The following is a 15,169-nucleotide window of genomic DNA, read 5'->3' on the forward strand; positions in this document are numbered from 1 at the left end:
ATCTAAAGTAAATGTTGGCTGTGGGGAAAAAAATACAATATATGTGTATGTAAAAATGACATCCATCCATCCATCCATCCATCCATCCATCCATCCATCCATCCATCCATCCTCATTGGGGTAATATTTGCCGTAAATATTTGGAATAAAACTACTTCCAGGCCATAACTACAAAAGAAATGAAAAAAAAAAAGTAAGTGTAGCAGTAACTGAGCATTCCTTCTTTTGCAGCTCGGCTGTAGTTCTTTTTGTATTGTCTGATGCTGATCTTTTTTGTGATTAAGGCTGTAAATACATATAAAAAACGGAATATGAATGTAAACATGGCACAACCTGAATTAAGTAGCCTCTCCTGCACTGCATTCGTGTGTTGTACTGGAATTGGAGGATGACGCGTTGTGAAGTTGCTGGACTCACGCAGAAAACCTTTGCATCGCCAAAGGTCATCCGATTTTATAAAGGCTAACAGCGCCTCCTGCTGGAAAATGTTGGACAACAGCAATCCCATTCAGGCGTCGATTTTACTCTGCGGGAAGTCGGGCGAATAAAGCAACAGGAATTTCTTTCCTGTTGCTTTAATTTGAAGCAAAACAATAGATTTGAGTCATATCTATTGTCAAATCACCGATAAGGTCATTTGACTAAACCAGCAAAAGAGATTTGCCGCGGTTGTCAAGGATCTCTGGAAAACATCAATGAGGAAATAATGAAAAGCAAGCGTTTCTTTTGCATTGTTTATTATCATGAATCTTTCATTACTCACAAGCATTTCGGGGCCGTTTTCCCTCCGTGCAACCTTTTACAAAAGATGCTCATTAGCATACTCGAGAAAACAAAGCTTTCAAGTTGCCAAAATATTCTCTCCGGAGTTTGGAAAAGGCACTTGCAGCAAATTCAAATTTGAACAACATACAGTACCACTGAAGGTCATTTTTTCCAATCAAGACTCACCCATCTCTAAAAGTCCCCAAAGTATCCATCTTGTCCCCGCTTGCAGCAAATCAATCTAGAGGAAGACATTTTGCAGACCTGCGGGTGTTTGCAAACAAGATGGAAATGGAGACGCCTCCAGCATCTAGAAAGACGACCTGGAGGGGAGGGTGGGAGTCTCCCGTGTCATGATAAATTATTCATTCATCACCGGGGTGTGTTCACAACACATCTTAAAATTCACAGGGGAAAAAATGAGAAGCCACTTCATCTCTTTTTTTTTTTGGTTTATGAAATAATTTTAATCATCAGTACCTTTTGCCATTAAAAACAGCTGTGATACTTTTTTTAAAAAATACCTGACTAATTCTTAGGTTTGTTTTAACACGAGAGCAGAACAAATGCAGAACGCGGTGATGTGGGTTTCGATGGAAAGAAGCGCTGAATTAAAGATCTTTGATGGCATCATCTGCAGCTGAGTGCCCACGCACACTTATACGCTCACGGACACCCGCACGCGCACGCACTCGCACACGAACACACACATGCATACAGTAACACGCACACACTCTTCCTTCCATTCACTCACCACACGCATCCTCCCTCATTCTCACGCATTTCCCATTAAGTGTCGGACGCAGAGCAGCTATGGGCTGGATGCATCCCCATCTTTTGTCCAAATCGAATCCACTGCATATGTCGCTCTTTTTTTTTGGACCAATCCACAATCCGCTCTTCTCGCGAACAAACAGCAGTCCTCGCGTTTACCTGTTCTAAACGACAGAAAGAAAAGAAAAGAAACCGGGCAGACTTGTGGCCGCACACTCACTGATCGACAGTGGCAGAGTGGACAAGAGGAAAACCACCCAAGGAGAAAGACTCGGCGCATCTCCGCCCCTACCCCCCCCCCTTTATTTAATTTAGATTTTTTTTTTAACATTACTTTCTTTCGAAGCTGACGTCTGGTAGCCCGTGGTGACCTTGAGAAGAAACATCTCGTTAGTGTTCCCAAAAGGTAGAGGTGGAAGGTGCGCGCCGAGTATCCAGACGTGTGCGCGCACTCACGGGAGGTGATGACCGCCTTCCATCACCTGAACACCAGGCTGCTGCCGCTCATGATAATCATCATGATGATGATGGGATGCTTGATCGTTGACGGAAGTAAGTGTCTTGTCTCTGTCATCGTCATCGTGTGTTTGGCTGGAATTAGTCCGGTAGTGGCTGATATAGGCTACTCAAATACACAAACGCATCGTGTCATATATGCAGTGATTCGCATTATACTGCGATTATCACGTTATGTCAATTCCGCTGAACCCTTTAATTAACCTTTGAAAAAGCAATAAGAATCCGTTTTAAGGACCATACTGTCGCCTACTTGCTTGCAGCTTTTCCATTAGATGGCAGAAGGTACCATAAACCAGTGGTTTCACCTGTTGCCTTTCAAACAAGAGAAAATGTCATGTCTTCCCGTGATGGTATGGGCTTTGTGTTCAAATATCAGGCCCATAATTCACAGTGAGCAAGTCATTTTGTGAGTAAATTGAGATGAGGTCAGTACAATACTTATTGATGTGCCATGACATTCCACTACATGCAAAAATGCGTGCCTCGTCTTAGTAAAGGCTTGGAAACACAATAGACCACCTGTCATTAGCATCATAAAGCACTTTAAAGCAGACTCTTTCAACTGTAGTGAGCTTTCAATGTTAAAGTATACCATTATGAATTACAAACTGACTGTGTACATATATACAGGACACATATGACTTTCTGGGTTTCTCTGAGAAGTCAGAAATGAATCAAACATAACATTCCGTCATCCAAACTTTTTTTTTTTTTTTAAACTGTTCAGCAACACAAGTAAATTGGACATCTTAATTTTTTTTTTTTTTTTGGTAAAACAATTTTGAACATACATGAATAAGCAGAAGTGTATTTTAGGATTAAAATGTAATTTCTGTTAAAGCGCTTCTAGATATTGGGGTATTAATAGCGACAATAGTCAAAAGAGTTTTGGTAATTAGTTATGCTGTTAATTTAGGGCAGCTGTTGCATAAACCTGGTCTACCCACATGATAATACATGAGCTACTGCAATGTATTCTGGGAATTGTTGTATCATTGCATTCAGTTAAAAAAAAAGTGCATTTCATCCATTGTAATTATAGTGTCATCAGTGGTTATATTTTTGAGGGTTCTATGATTAATTGTGGTGTGTCCGATAACATCTAAAAAGTGTCGAAATACGCCCACGGTTGTATTGGGAGTCAAGTTAACCAGCAAAGGAGACAAGACATCAGACAGGGTACTCCCCAGATGCATCAGCTTGCCTGACAAGAACTCATTGATGCAACAAACAGCAGATGCTATAACATATATTTGAAGCAGCTTCTCACCCAGTGTAGTTTTTCTTAGTGCAGCCTGATTGTTTTGTTTAACACCAATGATACTTTGTGTGTATAGGTACAGTATTAGTTCATCAATGTTTTTTTTTTCTCAGAGAAGTCAGAAATGCATCAAACACAACATTCCGTCATTCAAACTTTTTTGGCCTCTGTGTAGAGCAGCTCTTTCCCATGGAATCTTCTTCAAGTCCAGTAGCATCCACTTGTTTTTGAGTCAAGTAGGTACTTTATGGCTTCATATCTCAACTAGAAAAACAGCTGTGGTAATGCTGTCAAAACGGTAATTGATTGTCCACCAGGGAGATTCCAAAGGCATATCTCTTGCTGACTGGCTCAACATCAACAGGTGTTTAATTCATTCGGTCAGCCTTCCGCTTTCTTGACACTCGATTGAGCAAAGCATCCGTGTCAGATGAGTCCATCAATGGAGACCAGGGGGACGCTAATCTGCATTCGTGAATGTCAATACAGTATTGATTCAGCAGAGGAAGTGCTTTCAGGGTTCAGACTTCACATTCTTTAACATAAACAAGGTGAATAATCTTCCCTCAGAAGCATCGGCGCCTCCTGGAGATGTTTTTCCATTTATCCACCGATCCATTTTTTTATACCACTTACAGTGTCATGTTGAGGGTTGTGTGGAGCTGGAACCTATCCCAGCTGACTCTGGGAGAAAGGAAGACCACACCCACAACTGGTCGCTAGTCAATCAGAGGGCACATGTAGAGACAGTCCATTCACGTGCGTCACTATTGAGTGGGAACTGCACCCGCGCTGCCTGTACAAAGCCAAACAAGTGAACCAATACCTCGGCATTGACTATAAGATTTTTTGCAGGATCCATTGCAAAATCTGTATAAAAAAAAATCTTCCATGACAATGGGAAGTCCAAACTTTGTTTTCCGGTGGCTCTGAAAAAACAATCTTGCAGATCTCCACATCCAGAGCCAAAACAAGAACAATCTGTTGAAAGCTACAATAAATATTTTAAAAACAGCATCAAATTGAGGATTATAATTAATGTGATTTATTCACAAATTCGATTACATGGAGCAAAAAGTGGAAGAAACCATTTTTGCTTCTGAACCGCAATTAGCTTTATCCAGTTATGGAAAAGCAAAAATGTTTCAATTTTAGTTATAAATAGCCTTTGTGTGCCTTTGCATATTTAAAAATGCTCTCTAAAATCAATCATTATGTATGTTTGTCGTAGTGATAATGGAAGTATACTTTGAAAGTACCGTACATTGAAAAAAATGGTAAATGTTCTCAATTTTAGTTCGTCAAGTGGTTGCATAAAATAAAATCATCTGGATCCAGATGCATTTTTTAAAGTAGACGATATGACTGCTGAAAAAATGTATCTAGATACAGGTGAGTTTAATTTGTGCAACCACTTGACAAAATAAAATGGAGTATTGAGTATATATGGAGTATGGAGTAATTTTTCAGTGTGGCGTGGCAGGCCATATCAAATATTATATATCCTACACTGGATTTTTGTTGCTGTTGCTGAATTTACTGCATTTTATTTCATCAAATAGTTGCACAAAATGCAATCCTCTGGATCTAGATGTAAAAATGATTTTATACCTGGATTCAAATGATTTTATTTTGTGAAAAAACGTTTGATGAAATGAAATTGAGTAAATCCAACACAATTTTTTTTCAGTGTATATGCCACGGGCTGCTACAAAAAAAAAGTATCTTAGACATCACTGCTTTACCAGGCGTCTAATGTTTCATTGACTGAATTTCAGAGATGTAGTAAATGAACAATAGGTTCATGATTGCGGTAGTAGTTTGCAGTGGTGGAAAAGTACACTGCGGCATGGTGAGAGGTGGTTGAGAGAAGATTTGCAGCGCTCGTTGAACAAATGGAATGGTGGCTAAATGTAAGGCGTCGCGTCAGCAGTAGCTGTGACACAGGAACACATTTTGGAATGATCACCAAGTTTCTGTCAGCCATCAAGAAGGTCCATAAAAATCCAATCTCATTTCTTGATATAGTGTATCTACATCAGCATGCGCAGCTTTCATTGTCTTTAGGGGAAGCCGCGCACGCACATTCATCCTTCGCGGAGAGCCATTAGCCAGATGAGGCTGTCCCAGTCGATCAGCAAACTGGTTCTTCCCTCTGATTGAGAGACTGCAGCTTGAACAGACCACACAGAAAGTCAACAAGTAAACAAAAGTCACAAGGTTCATGTCTTTTTTTTCTGTATCAAGAGGAAAAAAAAAAGTCAAAAGGAGGCTAAATTTGAAGTGCTTGATATTCTGTCATGCTAGTAAGCAACGAAAGGCTAACTGAAAGTGAAGAGGCTTCGCCTTTTTAAGATGTGAAATCAGGTTGTATTTGTCATCCAGAGTTTTACAAATTATCAATGAGCAGAAATATATCATTTGCATGCAACATGGAGGCTGGTGAAGGGTTACTTGTGTGCTTCTGCTACTGCACTTTTACATGGTTTCATTGATCAATACGTGTGGTTTTCCTGCCACGTTTTTTTCCATCTCTTGCTTTTTCATGACTCTCTCCATTATTGATCTCATCTCCATCGTAGGTCATCCATCTCACTTTGACTCGTGTTTTTCTCTTTCCCATATCAAAATATTGAATTCTTTCCGTGATCGTAGTCAGTGTGTCCATGTCATGTTCTGCCAATGTTCATCCTCCATATCTGTCTGTGTCTGACTCGTTCTCATAATGGCCTCATGGGAGCGTGTGTGTGCGCGTGTGTGTGTGTGTGTGTGTGTGTGTGTGTGTGTGTGTGTGTGTGTGTGTGTGTGTGTGCGTGTGTGTGTGTGCGTGTTGCAACTTCAATACAGGGGAGTGTCAGAATTTTGCTGCCATGATGTGATGAAGTTCAGAGAATGCTTTGTAAGCTAGTCACAGATGTATGCTTGCCAATCTGTTTTCTCACTTCAATGGGGATGCTTAAATCACACACGCCAGTAGCCTTTCTTGATTAGGAATTATAGGGGGAGTTTTCTATTTTTCTAATCATAATTTTTTTGTCATATTTGGACCAACTGTCAGTATAAGCCAGAACTGAAATGATCAGTCAGCACAAAAAAAAAAGGGGGGTCTAAACCACGCACTCATGTGTTAGCATAGACTTTGCCGAAACTATTGTGGAAAATCTACAATGGAAAAAGTTACCCCATCTATCATAAATACTCTGTATAATCCAGAAAATATTCACACGAGTATAAAATTGTGTGTGTGTGTGTGTGTGTGTGTGCGTGTAACCATGGCAACAGCTGCGCCAGCTCCCCCAGTGAACGTGTCGGTGACCCAGCTTCGAGCCAATTCGGCCAGGGTGACCTGGAACGTGCCTCTTGGAGACACCGTGATTGGCTATGTCATCTCGCAGCAGGTACTTTCTGTTTGGAGATTTCATTTTCCGGGTTAGGTGAGGGAGAGATGGAGGGAGGCGGTTGCCGCTGATTGGCCAACAGTCGAGTTCAGGGTGTACGCCACCTGTCGTGGGGTCACCAAGATGAAATTGTTGTCACATGCCTCATTAATCCCAATCTGTCCCTAATTCAAATCACCATTGTCTGCTCTCATTTGTGATTGCTTGAAGGTCAGTGGGTCTGTTTATCTTAGAAACCAAACATCCTCGTCAGGGAAATAAGGAAAAAAATGGAGCCGACCACTCGTTTTACTTTTATTACCCAATGAGGTCTAGGAGAAGAGCTCATAAATCAGGGATGTCCAATCTACAGCCTGTGGCTAATTTTTTTAGCTGCTTGTGCCACATACTAATACTCATCTATGCAAATTGCATATCCTGTATACGTACAGTATACAGTGGGCACCGTGGCCACTAGGGTTAGAGCACCGTCGGGTTTTAAACCAGGGTTAGGGTTTCTATGTGGGGTTTTCAGTAGGTTTAGGGTTTCAAATGAGGGATTTAAAGTAGAGATAAGGTTCCAAAGTAGGTGATAAAAATAGAGTTAGGGGTCAAACTTGGAATTTTAAATGAGGGTGTTAAAGTAGGGTTGGGTTTCAAAGTAGGGTTTTAAACAAGAGATGGGCTTTTAGATTAGTGTTTCAAACTATGAGTCAAGTCGGAACTTTGAAGCAGCTCAAAATCAATTTTTGCTTTCACACGCTGCAACATGCCGAGCAAGAAGGAGAAGCAGGACAAAGAAATCTGCAGACAAAGACTTGACTTGCTTCTGCATTCATTTCAAATCCCAAAGCGGCCGCTGGCTCTTACGCAAGTCTCTATCTCCCTGACGCACACACACACACACACACACGCGCACACACACACACACACACACACACACACACACACACACACACACACACACACACACACACACACAAAAGTCCGTTTCGGGGATGCAAAACTTTTTTTCTTGTTGTGTGGACAAGTCGTTGAGCTTTTTGTGTGTCTGCTCCAAATTGCAAACTACATTGAGTACACAAGAATGCAACCTCTGGGTAACTGGCAATGATAAACACACGACACTCTTTTTTTTTTTTTTTCAGAACAATAAGTCTTCACTTTGAAGGTTAGGCTCTAATGCTCGAAATTGATTTTTTGTTCTTTGAAAACAATTATTGTGACACTCGCTTGCCTGCAGATAAAACCCGTGCCTCCCATTTACTTTTTCACAAAGGCATTTAGAGCTGCACTGATTCGATGTGTGTGTGTCATCCGCAGAGGCAAGATGGCCTGATGCAACGCTCCATTCGTGAGGTAAACACATCAAGTCGATGGTGTGTGCTGTGGGACCTGGATGAGGACACACACTACAGCGTGCAGGTGGAACACACACACATTCTCATCCCCTCTTCACGGCAACATCTTGATTTCCTTATCGTTGCAGTTGTGCCCATGTGACTCCGCTGCTGTGACTTTGCAAAACTTTTTATGACCTTCATCATCTTGCCCAGGGAGCATTTGCAAGATTCCGCTTCTCAACTCTTTGTCTTATTGCCTTTGACAGAAAGTTGTGATGTGGAAGTTTTCATAATAGATATATTGTGATAAGAACAATAGAAAAAATATAGAGTGAAATTGTATATCTTTACCTCCAATGCAGGGTTCTTTTTAGTGTGTTTCATTCATGAAAGGTGAAGAATTACAAAGTCTCCCTTGGAGCCATTTTTCCTCTCTTGGGCGCTCCGGGATTTATTTTGGACATCCCTGAACTAGAGCTTCTAGGCTGACATTGTACTTGACACGAATTGGATGACGTGGACAGTAGTCATCAGCAAGCACGTGTCCTGCAGAAGTGTCATTGAAAGCTCATCTATCACAAGCGGTTTGAACACATTGGAGGGCAAAGCGCAATCACCCTCCATGCGGGAATCCCTGAAAAAAAAAATGACTGGACTGGAGTATTGTTATTATCAAGGACCAATTGACAGATAAGCACAAGGACAGGAGAACACAGGTTATTGTGTTTTACCGTGAGGCCGTGCAATCCTGTTTTTAACCCTGGAGAACCCAAGAACCTTTTTTTTCTTTGGAAAATGATTAATTATACATTAAATTACTGCTACAAATTCACTGAACACCAAAATATATGTTTTTTCAAATATTTAATGCTTTAATCCTAATTTAGGATTAGGGCCAAATTTGACCCTTTGGGATTTAAGGATATCTCCAGGGTTAAAGGGAAAGTCAACACCCAAATATTTCTTTACACTAATATGTTCTATGCAGCCCCACTTGTCTAAACACGAATTTCTGATTAATATTACGTTTGTGGAATATGAGTTAAGCAGCAAAATCCACCTGTTTTTGTCTATCTCAAGGGGCAGGCATTTTGCCACATGCTGTCGCCTGAAAATGAGATCACGATTGATCAGGGTTCTGTGTCATTTTAGCTGTTGTGTCGAAATTACTTGAGGCTTGTCTCAAGGGCTTCTGGTGAGCTAGAAGGATTTTGAAATTAGAAGTTCTTGTCCACCTGTTTGGCAACTGCTTAACAGCCTCTGAATATGGTTTCACGTGACGGTGTTATTCTGAAAGCGTCGTTTGAATGTTTTGTCTTCACACAAAGGTAGGGAGAATTCGTTTCGAAAATAGCGATATGCTTAGCCCTGAACACACACTTTATGCCCACATGTGAAGACACAAAACCTTGAAATTATATTTGTGTTCAGGTGCAGTCTGTTGGACTCCATGGCGACAGCCAACCCAGCCGCGCCATCCATTTCAGGACCTTGGAAAGAAGCGACCACTACCCTGCTGGAGTGCTTGACCACCGTAAAGTGGAGTTTCTTCTTTCGTGAGGCGTAGCCCAATCAGCTTGATTACAGTGATTCTTAATTAATCCTTTCACACCAAGTGCCATCTCCAAATGTACTTAGCTCTCCAACTACCACCGCAATGACCACCATTAAAATAGCGTGGTCAGAGGTTTTATTTCTCAAAAAAAAAAATGTATTTGATATTATTGTAATCCACTGAAATATTATGCACAGTTTGTGCAAGATTTACACTGCGCTTAAAATGGCAGAAAATAAAACTGCATTGTATTGGAAATGAAGATATAATAAAAACTGTACCCAAAATAAATATTTGAAAACAGCTCTAAAAAGATTAAATCCAAATGCATTGTACTCAAAAGTTATTTTTAAGCGAACTCTCCACAACAAATGTTACTGCAGAAAAAAAATTAATTCATTGATTCTTCCATATATCATGAGCAGTAGTACTGCTAGTACTACACCAGCGATGGGCAACATTTTGTATTAGATTTTTTTTGCAACCACTCCCCCAAAAGCGTTCAAACTCTGACAAAACTTGAACAAAGATTTTCTGTGGAAAGCAGGTGAGAATGGAGTTAAAAAATCCTGGTGAAAATAGGAAAAATCCAAAATATGAAATAATTTTGGAAAAAAAGAGCTATGAATATGCAAATCCATGGGTGCCGAACTGCAAATATGCAGAGGTTGACAGAAGTTTCAAGTTGTAATATCACCAATCACCACTAGAGAGCAGACATGCCCCTTATACTGAGGCTTCAACTGAGTGACTTGGCCTCATAATTTTTTTTTGTGGATTTGGAATAACATGCAGGACAGACAGAACCTCAGTATTAAAATTTAGAGTGAGTTGATTATTGTGAACAAAAGTACAAAATGAGCATTGTTACACTTAATGTTGGTTCCTTATTCTGTAGGTTTGCGCCTTCCTTGAACGGGAATGTTTATGCCTCTCTGCACTGGACTTAAAAAAAGTGTGCGTGTCCTCAGATGAACCAGCAATGGAGGGTTTGGGAATGTCGCCTCACTTGCAGACTGGAGAGCTGCTCATAATCACCACAGTGCTGCTGCTATGGGCAGGTCAGCTTCTCTCCTCTTCTCTCTGCTTCTTTGTACTTGTGTGTCTCACATAACCACCTCAACTTGTTATGTGTTCACATGTCTGCATCTTTTTGCCGTAGCTGTTATCGCCCTGTTCTGCCGCCAGTACGACATCATCAAGGACAGCGACACGAATGGTACCCGAGAAAAGACCAAGAGGCCGCTGGTTCCGGTTGCTTCCTCCTACTACAATGCCTCTCCCACCAGCTCACCCATCTACCACAACGGTGCCATCCACAGTGGCAGGGTGATTCCTTTATTGCTGCAAGCTTGTTCCCCCAGCGTTCTCCCCCCCCCCCCCCCCGCCCGCAAAGCTTTCTTTCCGCAGTACCTCCGCGATGCATTACTGGCAGCTGAAAGTCTTGCTAAGTAGAACAGCCTCTGTGGGTGCTTCACAGATCTCTTAGCAACCACCGTTTTTGTCATCATGGCTAAATATAAAACACGTAGGCTGGAAACGTCGCATTACAATGCAGTATTGCAACAGAGTCTTTCCATTGGCATTTTTATGTGTATCTGTAAAATTGCTATGGCGCCAACAACTGCATTCCAGGAAAATTATGTTGCTTTTTTTCCCCCATTTTTCCATACTTTTGTCTTCTCAACTGGCAGACCACCACGCTCAGAGAACATGAAAAATTTACAACCTTCATTTCGAAACCTCACAACTGGGAAAGAAAATGAAGCTATATTTTGCAAACACGGTGCAGAGAGAAATAATTCACACAACTTTCAGTTTACTTGCCGTGAAACAATGACAAACTGTCATTGAGCAGGGACCCCATGTACAAAAACGCGCACAAAAACGTTTATTCCATGCTGACATTCAGATGCACCAAGAGTGAAATGACCGTGGGACTGTGCTTCATGCCAACTACATGGCTGGCATATGTATGTTTTTATTTCTGTAGTGCTGTTGCTGTTTAGTTAGACAGGCAGGCAGATAGATAGAGAGAGAGAGAGAGAAAGAAAAAAAAGTGAATAGTGAGTGTACTTCACACCCGTTGAAATGTATTGTTCAATCAAAAAAATCAGGTAAACAGTCAATATATGTTTCCAAAAAAAATGGGAAGAAATTGGGGAGAGAATGGAAAAAAATACAGTATAATAAAACTTTGAAAAATGCTGGGAAGTAATGGGGAAAAAAAATCTTTGAATTAGTGGATGTTGAACCGCAATTATTCACGGGTTGACTTTTATGATATTTTTGCCCAATGTGTAATGAGAGAGAATAAAGTTGCACCTTCCGTAAGCTTTATGTCAAAGGAGCTTATTGTAGCTCTATTTTAATTAAAAGCTAGAATTTTAATTATCTATTATTGTAATAGCACTGCTGAGTTCAAAATGTGAAAAAGTTCATTTGTCAGAGTGATGTGCACAAAAGAGATACCCAGATGAACAATGATTACACCGGTCAACAAAATGACTGATTTATTTATTTTTTTTAATCAAAGATGTAAGTAAATTTTCTAGATTTTTTTTTTTTTTTACGCTGATTCGTGAATCTGCCCTTGTTTTTCTCTAGCACAGCAGGTTTTTATATATATATTTTTATAATGACAATAATGTAGAGTTGTAGACTATCATGTTCAATTGCAGGCTAATATATTTTGTAATATATAGGAGGTGGATTTTTTTTTCTGAAACGTCATAACTATAAACTACAAGGCATGGTCACATTCATATTATCCAAGCTTTGATAGGTCAAACTGAAAAACAATAAAATTCTAACATCTCAAAGACCTGATGTGCTAGTAAAAAAAAAAAGATTTTTGGAATCAGCGTCAAAAATACGTTTGGGTAGGACATATGAAACCATCGCTGATTGAAATGTGCTGTTGACCAGTGCATTAGATTTTGAAACAAGTTATTTTTTCCACGTTGCTGCAATTATCCTATGCAGTACAATACTACCCTCTGCTGGATATTAAGAGTCAAGGCTCTGACGACTCGTCAGAGAGATGAAGTACATTTTTTGAGTGTGTATCTTGACGTTGTGGTGCAATGTTAATATGAGAAATTATTAGCACTTTGTGTCTCTCATCGTTTAACGAGGGGCCGTCAGAGACGTAATTCAGGATTAACCCCCACATCCACAACTGAAACACTTTCATACATACCCCTTCAGAATATTATTTCTGTCGTTTGTCTCATAGTATGTGTGTGTGAAAAGAAAATTTAGTACGGAATGTGAGAGTAGTGTGTGGAGCATTTCCGTAGTGTGATTCTGAAAGGTAGTCTCGAAATATGTCACTAATGGCTCGTCATCCTATTTGTCTCCCTCCTAGCTTCACAGAGCCTCATCCTCGATAAGCATCATCCGAGTCTGAGGGCTGTCCGGGTCCGCAGAGTTGCATTGTCAAGGAACTTGCCGTGATTTGATCATCACAACCCAAGAAACTAAACGGGTTTGAACAAAAGCCCATTTTAAAGTATGACATGACATGGGAAAAGCAAGCAGCGCTCAATGCCTATGAAAAACTCCTGCGAAGAAATAACCACCCTGGAAGAGGTCAACTTGCCACAAAGACTTGGCCCTTTGTTGTGGAGGGTGTGGCGCTTTCGCTTTCGGCCCTGCCCAAAGGACAGGTTGACTTCTTGTTTCCAGATGTGCTCCTTCAAAGACTTAAGCAAATGTTTGCAAGCATGACAGGCAAATCTACTCATCCAAGTGGTTTTGTTGTTGTTTTTTGGCACGTGTGTGTGTGTGTGTGTGTGTGTGTGTGTGTGTGTGTGTGTGTGTGTGTGTGTGTGTCTTTGTTTTACTCAGTGCAGGGCAGTCAGCTTTTGCACCCAGCGGCTTTGGCTGAGCATAGGCAGGAGTTTTTTTGTTCGTTAGATAGTTTATTTTCTTCATTGGGTCAATGACTAAATTAGTAACACCACTATCATAGTAATAATGCATTTTATTTTTGGTTGACTTCCAAGTCACCCACGACCACCGGAAAAAAAGAGCAATACAAAATTATGAAATGCGTATAAGGAGTAAAATAAAGTCAAGTAGTCCTAAACATAAGAATCAATACAACACATGATGATGATACTTATAACCAAACCAATTCTAATGAATATGCCTGTTGAGGCGTGTTTTGACTAAAGGTGCGTCGTCAATATTCTTAAACACAATGCAGCCGGACACTCCCGGTTACATAGGCCTGTTGAGGCGTGTTTTGACGAAAGGTTTTGAATGTGGTGAGGGAGTCTGAATTTATTCTGCGAGGTGGGAAAGTGGTCCAAAACTAGGAGGTTGCCACAAAGACTTGGCCCTTTGTTGTGGAGGGTGTGGCGCTTTCGCTTTCGGCCCTGCCCAAAGGACAGGTTGACTTCTTGTTTCCAGATGTGCTCCTTCAAAGACTTAAGCAAATGTTTGCAAGCATGACAGGCAAATCTACTCATCCAAGTGGTTTTGTTGTTGTTTTTTGGCACGTGTGTGTGTGTGTGTGTGTGTGTGTGTGTGTGTGTGTGTGTGTGTGTGTGTGTGTGTCTTTGTTTTACTCAGTGCAGGGCAGTCAGCTTTTGCACCCAGCGGCTTTGGCTGAGCATAGGCAGGAGTTTTTTTGTTCGTTAGATAGTTTATTTTCTTCATTGGGTCAATGACTAAATTAGTAACACCACTATCATAGTAATAATGCATTTTATTTTTGGTTGACTTCCAAGTCACCCACGACCACCGGAAAAAAAGAGCAATACAAAATTATGAAATGCGTATAAGGAGTAAAATAAAGTCAAGTAGTCCTAAACATAAGAATCAATACAACACATGATGATGATACTTATAACCAAACCAATTCTAATGAATATGCCTGTTGAGGCGTGTTTTGACTAAAGGTGCGTCGTCAATATTCTTAAACACAATGCAGCCGGACACTCCCGGTTACATAGGCCTGTTGAGGCGTGTTTTGACGAAAGGTTTTGAATGTGGTGAGGGAGTCTGAATTTATTCTGCGAGGTGGGAAAGTGGTCCAAAACTAGGAGGTCTATATGTTACTTTTTGCTAGGGTTGATTGTGTCCGCAAGTAGACCACTATACAGGAGGTGCCGTCGCCATGGGCAACGCAACCCGAATTTGTGCGTTGTTCACTGTCACTAACCTATGCTAATGTCATAGTAATAACATAATTGCAGCAAATATTTGTGTGAAAAAAAAACTTTCTGCTACAAATATAAAACAATCAAATGGAAAAACACTGAAGTACAGGAAGAAGTGACAGGGAAGGAATGGCCTTTAGGCAACCATCAGTAACTGAAACTCAATATCTGAAAAGAACTGATTGGTAAAGATTTATTTAATTGAAAGTAATTATTTTTGTTTACATTTTAATTCACATGCTTAAGACACACCACATTGCTGAATCCATCATCATCGTTTTGATCCCCCTCCTTCTCATGAAATGGACAATTCCATTTTATTGCACGTGTGCAGATCTGATTCAGGAAGATGGTTGCAATTGGACCCCCTCCCAAAAAAAAATATATATATATATATATATATA

The 15,169-nt window shown here is 40.5% G+C and overlaps 1 protein-coding gene across 1 annotated transcript; it reads left to right on the top strand.

Annotated features, from left to right (window-relative positions):
• Nucleotides 1-1,266: 1,266 nt before the first annotated feature.
• LOC109528232 (fibronectin type III domain-containing protein 4-like) lies at nt 1,267-14,815 on the top strand. The gene is made up of 8 exons (XM_019890594.1): nt 1,267-2,091; nt 6,602-6,717; nt 8,020-8,121; nt 9,471-9,573; nt 10,566-10,655; nt 10,757-10,923; nt 12,965-13,922; nt 14,652-14,815. Exons 1-7 carry the CDS (start codon nt 2,004-2,006, stop codon nt 13,004-13,006), a joined length of 708 nt encoding a protein of 235 aa, XP_019746153.1. The 5' UTR covers nt 1,267-2,003; the 3' UTR covers nt 13,007-13,922; nt 14,652-14,815.
• The last annotated feature ends 354 nt before the right edge of the window (nt 14,816-15,169 follow it).

The sequence above is a fragment of the Hippocampus comes genome, unplaced genomic scaffold (genome assembly GCF_001891065.2).
Source record: "Hippocampus comes isolate QL1 unplaced genomic scaffold, H_comes_QL1_v1.1 scaffold174, whole genome shotgun sequence".
NCBI classification, from domain to species: Eukaryota; Metazoa; Chordata; class Actinopteri; order Syngnathiformes; family Syngnathidae; genus Hippocampus; species Hippocampus comes.